We start from the raw sequence: 12,912 nt of genomic DNA, 5'->3' as shown, positions 1-12,912 counted from the left end.
AGGAGAACCATCCCAGGAGAGAAACAGAGTACCCAGAATGACAGCAAAGGAGATCCTTCCTTCACAGGGAAGAGAGGTGTGCCCAGACATCGAGGGCAACCAGCCCAGACCAGAGCAGTGTAATTATCCATTTGGTGGTTCTCCAGTTTGTATCCTTTTTTTTTTTTTTTCCCTAACTTGAGCACAGAGTACCCAAATGAGCCTGAAGCAGATCCTTAACTGTACTTAGCTTGCCTTGTGCTGATGACATTTCTTCAGACCACACACTTGGTTAGGAGAGGGCACAGGCGTGCTGCACTCGCATAGAAGTGGTGCTTTGACCTGCTCCTGACAAATGGAGTTGGGCCATGGAAGGAGAGAAGGCAGAGCAGCCCTCTTCCATTGACTCTATTTCTAGAGGATGCCCAGTATTTGTTCACACACTAGCTTTCCCAACGATGGGGTGCCCAGTATTCAGGGGCTGCCCCTTTGGTAAACTCCTAGGGAAGCTGAAGCCAGTCTAGGACCCAGAGCCTCTATTCAGCTTATCTTCTCCTGGGGCCATTCACCTGATTATGATAATGTTGTCCTTGCCTTACTCAGCTGGGTTGGTGTTTGTTACTGCTTTTCAAAACTAAAATGTGTTGCTTAGGGATATTTAAGGAGTAAAACCATAGGGAAATATCAAAATGATTACAACAAGAGTGAGCTAGTGATTACCTCTGTGGAGAGAGGAAGGGGATATGTTAGGAAGGGGCACATGGGCCTCTCTGGTGCTTTATCAGTACCTTAGAAGTATTCTGTTATATAGGTGCTTTATTTCTTTACCTAGGAGGCAGATACATGGCTGTAATTTAAATAGAGCTATGCATTCTATACACTCATATATATGTCTAATATGTCTTGCAGTATTTCTAGATAGGCTTAAATGAAACAGATAAATATGTGGTCAGACAGGGGTTTTTGTCATGGGTGGAGTCAGGAGTACTTTAGGTATTGACATTGTTTTAAGTTTATTTATTTTGAGAGAGAGAGAGAGAGAGAGAGAGAGAGAGAGAGAGAGAGAGACAGAGAATCCCAACCCGGCTCCTCACTGTCAGTGCAGAGCCCAATGTGGGGCTTGATCCCCTGAACCGTGAGATCATGACCTGAGTTGAAATTGAGAGTCGGATGCTTAACCGACTGAGCCACCTAAGTGTTTCAGTATTGTTTGAGATTTTAAACCTCATGCATGTATTGTTTTGATAAAATAGATCTTCTGTGCTAGAGTCTGGACAAAGATGTTTAAGTTGAGACTTCCCTTTGAGTATTTCTGAATGTGGCAAGACCAGTACAGAGGATTAACTTCAATTCAACCCAGTGAGAATTTTGAAGTACCTATATGCAGAGTGCTTTGGGATACAGAAGAGAGAGCAATAGTTTTTTATAGTCAAAAGCAGTGAGAAGAGAGGGTATATACAGGGGAGATGGTCTGTTAATCAGGCCTTGAAGGAAAAGTTTGAAAGTAAATCAAAGGGGAAGAAAGGGCATCTTAGGATTAAGTGTGAAAGAAAGTGTTAGCAAATGGTCTGGAGTGGATCACAGACTGCAGGTTGAATACCGCACAACCTCTGGAGGGCACAGTGTTGTGCAGCATGTAACTTGCACAATCATGAACAGCAATCTGGTTGAAGGGTATTAGGTAAGACATGGAAAAATAGAATGTGAAATGAAAAAGACTGTTTTTGAATTCTAAACATTATTCAATAGGTTAGTGTTGACATATTCAAACTATTTGTCATTTCAATATGAAATCTAAAAATCATATCAACCATTTGTACTTAGTGAAGGATAATAGCATGTGCCTTTATTTATAATGATTGAGAACAAACATGAATAAAGTTTTAATTTGGTGTATTTCACAATACCATTCCTTAAGATACTGGGAACATAGAAAAGAATTAGGCAAAAATCACTGTCATCTCTGGATATTCGAAAAGAAATTAACCATTCCCACTAGAGACCACAGAAGGAAATTAACTTAATATTGCAGTTCTAGATCAAACTTCACAATGAAGAACTCTTAAGTTTTCACAGAGTGAAGGACAAAGGAGGGAGAGACAATCATTTAGGACCATGTTTCTCAAATTTGGCCCCTTTTACAGACATACTCTTGGGGAAGGGGTTTGTAAATTTCCTGTGGTAACATTTTAAATGTTGCGTTTGACTTCTGTTCATAATCTAAACAATACACTCTTCTTCCGGATTGCCTGGATGACCATCTTCCATAACAGAGGAACCCCGTGATTGCAGCAGCTACACTGATACCTCTGATCCCTGTGGCACCAAGTGAAGACCAACAGTGCTTAACGTTTCATGTGGTGTTTCCCAAGTTGGGTCCTCAAGACCCAGTACAGAGTCTCTGTACTGGTTCAACAGAATTGTTGAACATGTCCTATGAGATCTGTGAGTTGTCAAGGTTAGAACACAGATTCAGAGCAGTGATTCCCAAGATAGGATGGGGTTAGTTGGGGATAATGACTGGGAGACACATATAACTTGAAAAAGCACATTCAAAATACCTATTGTTTTTGTAATGCAAATTCTATCAAGCTAAACTCAACCAAGTAACTTTCAGGCAATAGCAGGAAACCAATTATAGATTAATCCTAAAGAGGATTGGAGTAATCTTGGTTGAGAAACACTGGCTTAGAGGTAGAGGGGTCCTAGCATATGGAGAACATAAGAGACATGTGCCCAAGAGAAAGAACGTCTTTTGGGTCACTGAGTCAATCCTAAGCCATAACTTGTCATGGTCTTTTGGAACCCAAAGTGCCAATGGAGAAGAAACCCAAAATGTCTATCAACCTTCTCCAACCTGTGGTTTGGGGCAAGTTGGTCCATTTTTAATACTGAGTCAAAAGAAGGAAAAGCTGTTTTTGCCAAAAAATCCACCACCCCCCTTTTTTTTGGGTGAACACATTTCAAAATTTTAAGTAAACAGTTGCTGTGGCCGTTAGCCCCAGATCCATCTGCCAGGAAGTGTGGTCCTCCTTTGAAATGCCATCCAGCTCTCAAGGGGGTATCATCCTGGCATCTGCCCTGCCGGGAAAACAAAATACAAAGAAGTGGATTTTCTTGGAAAGGTAAATTCCCTTCATTTTTCTTCCATTACCAGAACAATTACTCTTGCTATTTAAGCACATCTGTTACAGAAAGCCTTGAGATACAGTTGGCACCAAAATGCTGAGATCATATAATGCTGAAGGACAATGCAAATAAAGAGACCTTGTGAATAAAAGGGACTCAAATCCCCACCCCAACACAGACGTAGTGGGGGCAGTGGTCTTTCATATGTCTCCAGGTAAGTCATTAGTTTTCTTCTATTTTTAATCTAAGCCTACATTGCTAAAAAGTGTTCCGGAATAGGAAACATTTGGCACCACAGTTAATTGGCTTTTAAGTGCTTTGGTACACAGGGTGAGGCCAGAAGGCTAACACAAACAGACATAGTGTTCATTGGCTGTGGTGATGCAGAATTGTGATTAGGAGCTTTCTGATATTGGCCACTTTATTTCAAGGTATTCAATTACACTTTTTCAGACTTTTTTATAAAACTTCTGTTTCTATTTTGAGTAACCACCACAAATTACATATGTGCATTGCTCAAATGTAAGTTTTTAATAAACACCCCTCAAAGAATATTTGGTCTAAGAACTATACATTAGTCAAAGTCTCCTTTGATCAAAACCACCAAGTCTCTCTGTGTGGCCTACCTAACAGCTAGCTAACAGTAACAAGAGCTGGGGGAAAGAGGAGCTTCTCAGACCCCACAAGTACCCGGGTTCCTTTTTCAGGAGGTCATCACCCTCTGGCTTTCCATTCAGCCAATGATTTCCTGTGGGTGACAGCTGTAGAAAGCTTTGTTTCGATGTTTGGGAAGCCAATTAAATTGAATTGATTTTCAGTGCGAACATACGCAATGCAAAACAACATTGCTTTCACATTGCATGTAAAATAATCAAATTACTTACCATGGCCTGTGCACCCTGCCCCCACCCACATTTCTTGCTGCTACTCATTCTCATGCACTTCACTCAATCTGTGCTTGCTTGCTTTCTGCTCCTTGAATATTCCATACTTGTCACCCAGGGGCCTTTGCACTTGCTCTTCCCTCTGCCTGAAAACCTTTTTGGCTTTATCTTTACATGGCTGTCCCCTTCTGGTCAACCAGGTCTCAGCTCCACCAGCTGAGAAAGGCCTTCCCTTAGCTTATTAGCTAAATTGGCTCCCTACCCCCTGCCTCATTCTATCACATTATTCTATTAATTTGTTTCAGGAATTATTTACTTACTTGTTTTTGGTTGGTCTACCTCTCTAGAATGTAAGTTCCATGTTATCTTTTTGTTTGTCACCATATTCCCAGGGCCTAGTACAGTGTCTGGCATGTAGTAAGTGCTCAATAAGTATTTGTTAAATGAAGAGTGAGTGAAAGCATTTCCTCCCACTGACACAATCTCTTTGTAAAATGGGAAGCTCATAAATGACATCACAGTTCTTTTTTTTTTAATTAATTTTTTTTTAATGCTTATTTCTGAGTGAGAGACAGTGTAAGCAGGGAAGGGGCAGAGAGAGAAAGGGAGACACAGAATCCGAAGCAGTCTCCAGGCTCTGAGCTATCAGCACAGAGCCCAACATAGGACTCGAACCCAGGAACTGTGAGATCATGACCTGAGCCGAAGTCAGATACTCAACCGACAGAGCCACCCAGGTGCCCCGACATCACAGTTGTTGAGATCACCCCACATCACTCTTTCTCTAGCCAAAGTGTCTTTCTGGATTATAATAAAACATAGCAGGGGCACCTGGGTAGCTCAGTCAGTTAAGCATTGGACTCTAGATCTTGGCTCTGCTCATGATCTCCAGGTTTGTGGGTCTGAGTCCCTTTGAGCTGCATGGCGGGATCTGCGCTGAGGGTGCAGAGCCTGCTTGGGATTCTGTCTTTCCTTCTCTTCGCCCCTTCCCCACTTATGTACAGGTGTTCTCTCTCTCTCTCAAAATAAGTAAATAAACGTAAAAAAAAAAAAAAAAAACACACAGCAGTAGAATTACACCATCTCTCACTGTTCCTGGCCGGGCGTGCTGCCCTTCACTCACCTGTAATTACTGTAGAGCTCCAATCTGTTTTAGCCGCTTCAGCAGCTCCCCACTCTGATGCATATCCATTAGGTCAGTGCATCCGCCTATACAGTCTTTACCGATAAAGACCCGAGGTACCTAAAGAAAGCAAACGAGCCAAGATAGGTAAGGCCCTTCATCATTAGGTTAGAAACAATGGCATCTTATCCTTCCTTTAACATTTCCCATGACCCAAAGCTTTTAAAATCACTTTACAACCTCCTCATGTATATTCTTTCCGGTTAGAAGTATGAAATTATTCACTAAACAATTATTTTCAAGCCAACAAGTCTGTCAGCTGGAGAATGCTGTGCACAGGTTTGTCTAGCTTGTCCCCATGACCTAAAAATTTCACTCCACATAAACACATTTCAGGAAAAGAATTTCGGCTGGCTGCAGGGAGACCACCCTGACTGAATGCTGGTTTCTCTGCAGTTGGGGCCACACCTGAGCCCTTATGCAGACTGAGCCAGGACAACCAGGAAGGAATTTTTTCTAAATACAGCCAGACAAGTATTTGCATTAGATCTCTGTCCCTGATGTTCAGATTCACAGTATATTAGAGTCATTTCTCTCTGTTGTGTGCTCTGTCCTCAGCTGGTGAAGGGGTGGTGATATCTGACTCTCCCTTCATTCCTGGCCCATCATAAGATGTTTAAATGCTGTAGCTCACCTGTTTTGGTATCCCTGTGACACATATGAGTCATCGAAGGCATCATAACTGCCGAAGGGTTGGTTAAAACATAGGTTTCTACTACCTTTCTCCCACCTGCCCAAATTTCTCATACAGAAGGTCTAGGGTAGGGCATAAGGATTTGCATTTCTGACAAGTTCCCAGGTAATGTGGACTCCTCTGCTTCAGGGATCATATTTGCAAATGACCGGTAGACACTGAGCAGTTTATTCCTCCCCAGTAAGTGAGGTTTTGAAAACCCAAAGCTCAGCAACAGCCCCCAGCCACCTGAGACAGGTTCTGAAATATGATCAGGCTGTCCCCAGGGTGGAGTTTTTGCACACCATCTGGCAAAGACGGGGGTTTGCCCGAGAGCTGAGAGGCCCCTCTGCCCTTACACCCACCCTCTAGGCAAGAGCAAAACCACCTGAGGCACAGCAGTGACTGACTGGAACCCACATGCAGAGCTGACTGCAGGCTGCATGTGACAGCGTGGGGGGCAGTGGTGACAGAACCACAATCTGTTGATTCAGTTGAGGAAGGAGAAACACGTGCTCTGTGCACACCCCTCCTGGCCCCAGCCGCCCCTTCCAGGAAACTGAGAGTCTCTTACTGTCAAGAAGCAGAAAGTGAACGCCACCATGAAAGCAAGCTTGCTGTTACTGGGGCCTGTACTCTCCTGGCACACCTTTCTAGGGGATCCAGCCCCAGCTCGGCTGCTCCTCTGTGCTCCAGGCTGCTCAGAGCCAGCTCGGCAACTGCCGAAACTCGTCACCACCTCCTTGGCTAAGTCCCGGGGACAAGCCACCATTATTTCTCATCTGAAGAACTGCTCTAGCCTCCAGATGCCTCCCAGCTTCAGCCTTCATGCTGGCCTTCCTACGGTCACTTCCCCCCCCTCCCCCCAGCCACCAGTGACCCTTTCAAAACGAACATTAAGTTATTCTTCTGCTCACAACTCTTCAGTGGAATCTCACTGCACTTTAAAAGCCACAGTCCTTATGATAGCTTGAAAAGGCCTTCCCAGCCTGTTGCCCATTACCTCTCCAACCTCATCTCCTCCTACTTTCCTACTAGCTCAACACTGCTCCAGACACACAGACCTGCTTGCCAGGCATGCAGCCACCACAGGACCTCTGCATGTGCTGTTCCCACTGCTTGAATACTCTACTGCTGAATTTCTGCATGCCTTGCTCTCTCACCTCCTTTTGAGATCTACTAACATCATTGAGGCCCTGATGACTCCATTGAAAGCTGTCCCTTGCTGCCTACTGTCTATCCCCTTTTTTACCTAGTTTTTCCCCATAGCACTTACCACTGACCACCCTCTGCCATACTGTTTTACTTCTCACGTATACTAGAATGTCAGTTCCACAAAGGCAAGAGTTTTTGTTTGTTCTGTTCACAACAGTTTTCGAATGTCCAGTAGAGTGTCTAGTATGTAGTCGGTGCTTTCAAAATTGCTGTACCCAACAAAACTCTCCTTCAAAAGTGACGGAGAGATACTTGGTCACACAAGCAAAAATCGAGGAAATGCATTGCCAATAGATCTGCCTTGCAAGAAATGTTCAAAGAAGTTCTTCAGAGAGAAGGAAAATGATCAACTTCAGGAACTTGGATCTACTTAAAGAAAAGAAGGGCATTAGAGAAAGAATAAGCCAAGATGCCGATCTAGGAGCTTTGGCCAGAGTAAGACCAAAACAATTGCTCAGGTACAGGGCCTGATTGAAGACCTAGGTTTCTGTCATCAGTCAAGTCCTGCTCAGCTCTTACTGTGGGCAGTCACCACAGGTCATTACAGGGTAAGTAAGATAGCAACTATTTCCAGGTCTCCAGCCTTTTCGCATATAAACCCTTCACTCTTAGGGAACAGGAAGCATACACCTTAAAAGGATCTGTTCTTTACCTTGGAGGAATGCATTCAGGACTCAAGAACCTGTGAGAAGTATTTTTAAAACTTCAAAAATAGACTTAAGACCACATGAAAAAGTGTTGCTCTATGAAGAAATGAAAAAAAAAAAAATGTGTTGAATGAAGAGGTTTCTCCTGCTAAAGAATAGAGGATGCCAGGCTGAGAAGTAGCTCCCAAGATTTGCTGGACTTTGGAATTACCTGAGGATCACAAATATTTCCCCCCCCCCGACCTTACTGAGGTGTGATTGAAAAATAAATGTGTACATATTTAAGGTCTCCAATATTATGTTTTGATATACATATACACTGTGCAATGATTACCACAATCAAGTTGATGAACACATCCATCACCTCACATAGTTAACTTTTGCATCCGTGTGGTGAAAACACTTTATATCTCCTCCCATAGCAGATTGCAAGAGCACAGTACAGTATTCTTAACTGCAGTCAGCATGCTGTCCACGAGATCCTCAGAACTTACCCGTCTTAAGACTGAGAGTTTGTACCCTTTCATCTGGGGATTTAAAACTATTGCTGGCTGCTTCTTCTGACATGTGATTTAACATGTATGAGGAATGACTTGGGCATCTAGATTTTGTAAAAAGCTCCTCATGTGATTCTCATGTGCAGCAACATTTGGGAACCACTGGCTGAGAGGGATCCACCCATCACTGTGGGGGTCCTGGGCACCGCTTTCTCTTCGGACTCCAGGCAGCCTGCACAGCTGGCGGTCCAGCCTAGCAGCAAGAGTCTCTGACCAATGAGCCCTCCCGCTGTAGAGACAAGAGTTCTCAGCTCACAACTGGCACCCTGAAAGCAATAGGCTAACAGGTTTAGCCTCCCTCTGTACCAAAATAATGATTTCTGACAGGAGAAGAAAGGAGAAACAGCCTCTAACGCTTTATACTCAGAACCCAGAGAAAATCCTGAGTCAAACTAGAACGGAACTAGGGTACATGCTTCTGCAAATGCTGTGTCTGAGAACGTGCATCCCGAGAAGGGCTGGTGTGAGCTGGTGGACAGGCAGTTACCACACCCAGTACCACAACTGGTAGAAGCTACCTGGTTGGCTGTCCATCCCACCAGAAGTCATGGGTGCTGAGGAAGAGGAAACCTTTTGAGGTAGAGAACAGCAGTTCTTAGTGGGGCTCACAGTCTAAGAGCAAAGGGGACTTGGAGGTGTCTTGCGCTAGACTGATCTTGCAGCCAGGGAGGTCCTTGAGGATCATCGAGGTGGGGTCTTGCCCAGGGTCACACAGCAAGCCATTGTGAGAGCCAGCCTGAAACTCTGGCCCCTGAACTTCCTACCAGGACAGGCCTGGAAACTTCTGTAGTTCAGAAGAAGGGACAAATAATGAGCCTTTAGATTTTTCCAGTGGGAGGAGTTAGAGAAGATATGGAAGAATGAGCTAATTGGGTAATAAAGAGCTTAAAGAAAAGATTGAAGGACAGCAAATCCCACTTGGCCAAGTGAACACAGAACAAAGAGCGCACACGATTCCCATGTTCATAAAAGAACCATACGGATCACACTTGGCCCCTCCACCCCACCTTCTAGCCCCAGCCCTGCAAGCTGAAAACTGTCATTTCCCCGGCAGTGCTTGAAACAAAGATTCGGGATGGCTCAACAGACAGTTTCTGGACCCGTGCTCCCAGACGCACAGCACAGGGTCTGCGAGGACCTTTGGCTGCAGTCCAGCTGCCTGGTCCCTGGAGCAGTGTCTTCTCTCTGGCCCCCTCCCCCACCCCGCAAAGCCCTCCCGTGCCTTGAGTGACAACTGAGTGACGGAGCCCTAGCGGTGTCCTAGAGAAAGGCACAGGCAGGCATATCCTGTGCACAGCCCCCACAAGATAAAGGAATCTGAGAGCTTTCGCCCAGCCTTTGAGAACTCACTGTTCTGGCTCCAGTGAGCTGTTGCAAATAATCTTGAATCTTGCTAGTGTCACTGGTGGCTGTGATATCGACAAATTCCAAAACCCCTTGTTTGAAGGGCAATTGGCTGAGGAGCTCTTGGGTCCTCTTGCAGTAGGGGCAGGAGGGCTTGATGAACACAACCACCTTCCCCGGCTGGATTTTGCAGTTCACAAACTCTTCAGCCATGCTGACAGGCAGCCGCCTCCAGGGGAGGACTCCTCAATGGCAGGTAATGCTCCGAGTGTAAACCGGTGGCCTGGCCAGCTGGCGCTTATTTAAAGGAACCTCCCTGGAGGAGGAGTTTGCCCAGCAGCGTGCTGGATTTTTAAAGGGACAGATCCAGTGTCATGTCAGTCTCGTATGATTCATCAGCTAGAGATGCAGAGAAGAATGCATACTTCTGTTTAATCAGTGGCTGTGCCCAGGGTGGCAGTGTGACCTCAGCTCTTTCAGGAGCACCTGCCCTTTGGCAGAGAGCACAGTCAAATTACCCTTCGGAGAAGCATATAAAGTATGCAGACCAGCCCCAGGGAGGGGGCCGAGCCAGTGGTGACTCCTTAGAGTCAAATCTTTGTTTTCCCTCCCAGAGAGGGCAAAAACTCACACAGAGACAGAATCTTTCATGAAACAGAACACAGTGAAATCACTTTAGAGGAAGTGAAACTGAAATTGTGAATTGCATCCATCTTGAGGTTGCTCCCCTGGGCATTTTGCTTGGTCTGGTTGATGGTTATTAGTTCCCAACACATAGAAATCCAGAGATTTCACAAAAGAGTCTGGACTTGCAACCTTTCTCTGAAAAGTCTGGTCTCAGTGACCTGTGGCAGCTGCTGGGGCTGAGTAACTGCATTCCATCCCCACAGGGCAGATAGTAAACTCTGGTTTACTACCGATAGGTAGCTCCTTGACGGCCAGAAGCATTTGCTTTTGTGACCCTTGAACATTAGTTTTCCATGAAAGCAAATTCCAACATCCGCCCTGATTCAACTGCAGGCTTAATGAGGGTATATTTCTCTGTTTAACCCTCTGTTTGTGACCCTTCCTACCACCTTCACCTGAAGCATATGAAGATACGAAGATATGAAGCAAGGGCTGTAAGACAGGAAGTTGTGATGTTCTTTGCACACCCCACAGTCCCTAGTGGGGGGGAGTGGAGTCTTCTGTTCTAGGTTCAGTTCTGACCCCTCTGTGTGCAGTAAGTTAAATGCATAAATCAAGGAAAAGCCACCTTTGAAGGTGAATCATCCTTTTCCCCGGGAAGTAAGTTATTTATTTATTATTTTATTTATTTTTAAAATACTTATTCACTTTTGGAAGAGCACAAGTTGGGGAGAGGCAGGAAGAGAGGGACAGAGGATAGGAAGCAGGCTCTATGCTGACAGGCTGACTTCAGTGAGCCCAATGTGGGGCTCGAACTCACAAACTGGGAGATCGTGCCGAAGTAGAAGTCAGATGCTCAATTGACTGAGCCACCCAGTGCCCCTAGGAAGTTTTACACTGAAATGCTTTTCCAAGAGGTGGGACTGGGGCCTGTGCTGGACACCTCCACTGATTGTTTTGTTCGTGGGATCCCCAACATCGTGTGACTGACAGAGGGAAGAAGATGGGCTCCTAGAAGCAGTTCTAACTATTACTAAGGTTAAATGGCAAAATGAAGATTTTGCCAGATTTTGAGTCACAGACAGGGAGCTGATAAGTGAGATCTCTGTCAACAAAAAGAATGTGCTTAGGCTCCAGAGGCCTGAGGGAACTTGTCCTGCTCTGGGCTTGGAACTGCCCAGCCCAGCCCTTCACTTCCCTCCTGCATAAGCACGGGGCAGAACCCAAAATTGGTTACCTCTGTTTTTCCCCTTCCTTTAGCTCCCACTCCTGTGGCCTCCCTCCTCCCTCAGGCCCTGGGTTTCTTCAGGGACCTCAGGGCAGCCACCTTCTGTTCCCTGGGCCCAAGGTTCATCAGCAGGCCTTGTACCTGGCTATTCCCTCAGAACCTGTGTCTTCTCAGTGTCTGGGATTTGCCTGGCCCTCGTTTCTGGCTCTTTTTCACCAGTGTGTGATTCTGTTCAAGTCCCTCCTTGTTAAAAACCACCACCACCACCTTTCATCTCCTTTGACCCTACTTTTTTGCGTCTGCCCTTTCTCAATAGCCAAGTTGTACGAAACTTGCTGTTATGTTTGCTGTCTTTAGTTTCCCCACCTCCCACTCCTTCCTCATGTCCTTGCAATCTGACCTCCTTATCAAACTCTTATCAAACATTCTGCTCAAACTCCTTTGCTAAGTCACTGTGTGGCCAGGTGTCCTGACCGACTAACTCAAAAATGTGGGTGTGGAATTTTTGTTAATTGGTGGAGTGATCTTCCCAAAGATCTGTGTACACAGGGTCCCCTGGGGGTTGGGTACCTAGGGCAGAGACTGGGGTACGTGGGGTGGGGGAGGACTCTGTCATCGGCTCCACAGCTCAGTCCCAGCAGCTGGTGTCTGAAGCCTTAGGACAGATGGCCCCCCCTAGCTGGAGAAGGTATTTTCACGAGGAACTATGTGAGACATGGAACACAAACAGATGGCAAAGAGTGGGTGTCCTCTTAATTCCTCAGAAAATGCTGTGGCTTCAGCTCAGGGAAGAAGAGCATAGAATACTCTGTGGGTTGGCATCATGAAGGTGTGTAGCTTTGGCACGTGAAGAGATGGAACCTGTGGACCTCGGGGCCATCTCGGCGGTGGGGGTCGGGGCTGTGGGGAGGCCCTGTCCTCAAGTGCTGTGGACATCAAGAGGCGGTGTGTATGGAAGAGCACGTGGGCACGTTTCTTAGGCTTGGGCGCCACACTCCCAGGCACTCCCAGAAATAATGGGAAGTGAGGACTTTTATTCAGGGAGTAGAAGTCCTGCTAATGCAGATGGTTGGCAACAAGCTAGTGATGTGTGTGAAACAGTGGCTAGTTCTGTTAGTGTGGCTTCATGTGTACCCACAGGCTGATGAGGGCTGGGAAAATTTGGCCACAAATGAACATTTTTCAGGCTTTTTCATGACTTGCCCGCTTTGTAGAACTTGACCACATAAGTAACTGCCCTGTCTTGAAGCTCTCCGCTTCAAAAGGTCATTTGCAGCTTGCTCTTTTTTTTTTTTTTTTTTTAATTCTTCCTGTATCCCTGGGTATTCTCTCTCAGACTCTTTCTCAAGAATTTTGCCCACCCATGTGATGTATCCTGGGGCTTGATCCTCTTCTCACTAGGTACACGCCCTCCTTGAAAGATTTCATCTGTCCATGTGGCTCCAG

General features: G+C 45.7%; 1 protein-coding gene across 1 annotated transcript; it reads right to left on the bottom strand.

Annotated features, from left to right (window-relative positions):
• Positions 1 to 1,803: 1,803 nt before the first annotated feature.
• On the bottom strand, positions 1,804 to 9,914 carry GLRX (glutaredoxin). The gene is made up of 3 exons (XM_058726699.1): positions 9,618 to 9,914; positions 5,116 to 5,235; positions 1,804 to 3,060 (listed from the first exon to the last, which is right to left on the bottom strand). The coding sequence occupies exons 1-2, from the start codon at positions 9,822 to 9,824 to the stop codon at positions 5,122 to 5,124; spliced, it is 321 nt and encodes a 106-aa protein (XP_058582682.1). The 5' UTR covers positions 9,825 to 9,914; the 3' UTR covers positions 1,804 to 3,060; positions 5,116 to 5,121.
• Between the last annotated feature and the right edge of the window lie 2,998 nt (positions 9,915 to 12,912).

The sequence above is a fragment of the Neofelis nebulosa genome, chromosome 1, assembly GCF_028018385.1.
Source record: "Neofelis nebulosa isolate mNeoNeb1 chromosome 1, mNeoNeb1.pri, whole genome shotgun sequence".
In the NCBI taxonomy this organism is placed as follows: Eukaryota; Metazoa; Chordata; class Mammalia; order Carnivora; family Felidae; genus Neofelis; species Neofelis nebulosa.
Note: the sequence above shows the minus strand (reverse complement) of the source record. Positions and strands in the feature narration are given on the sequence as shown.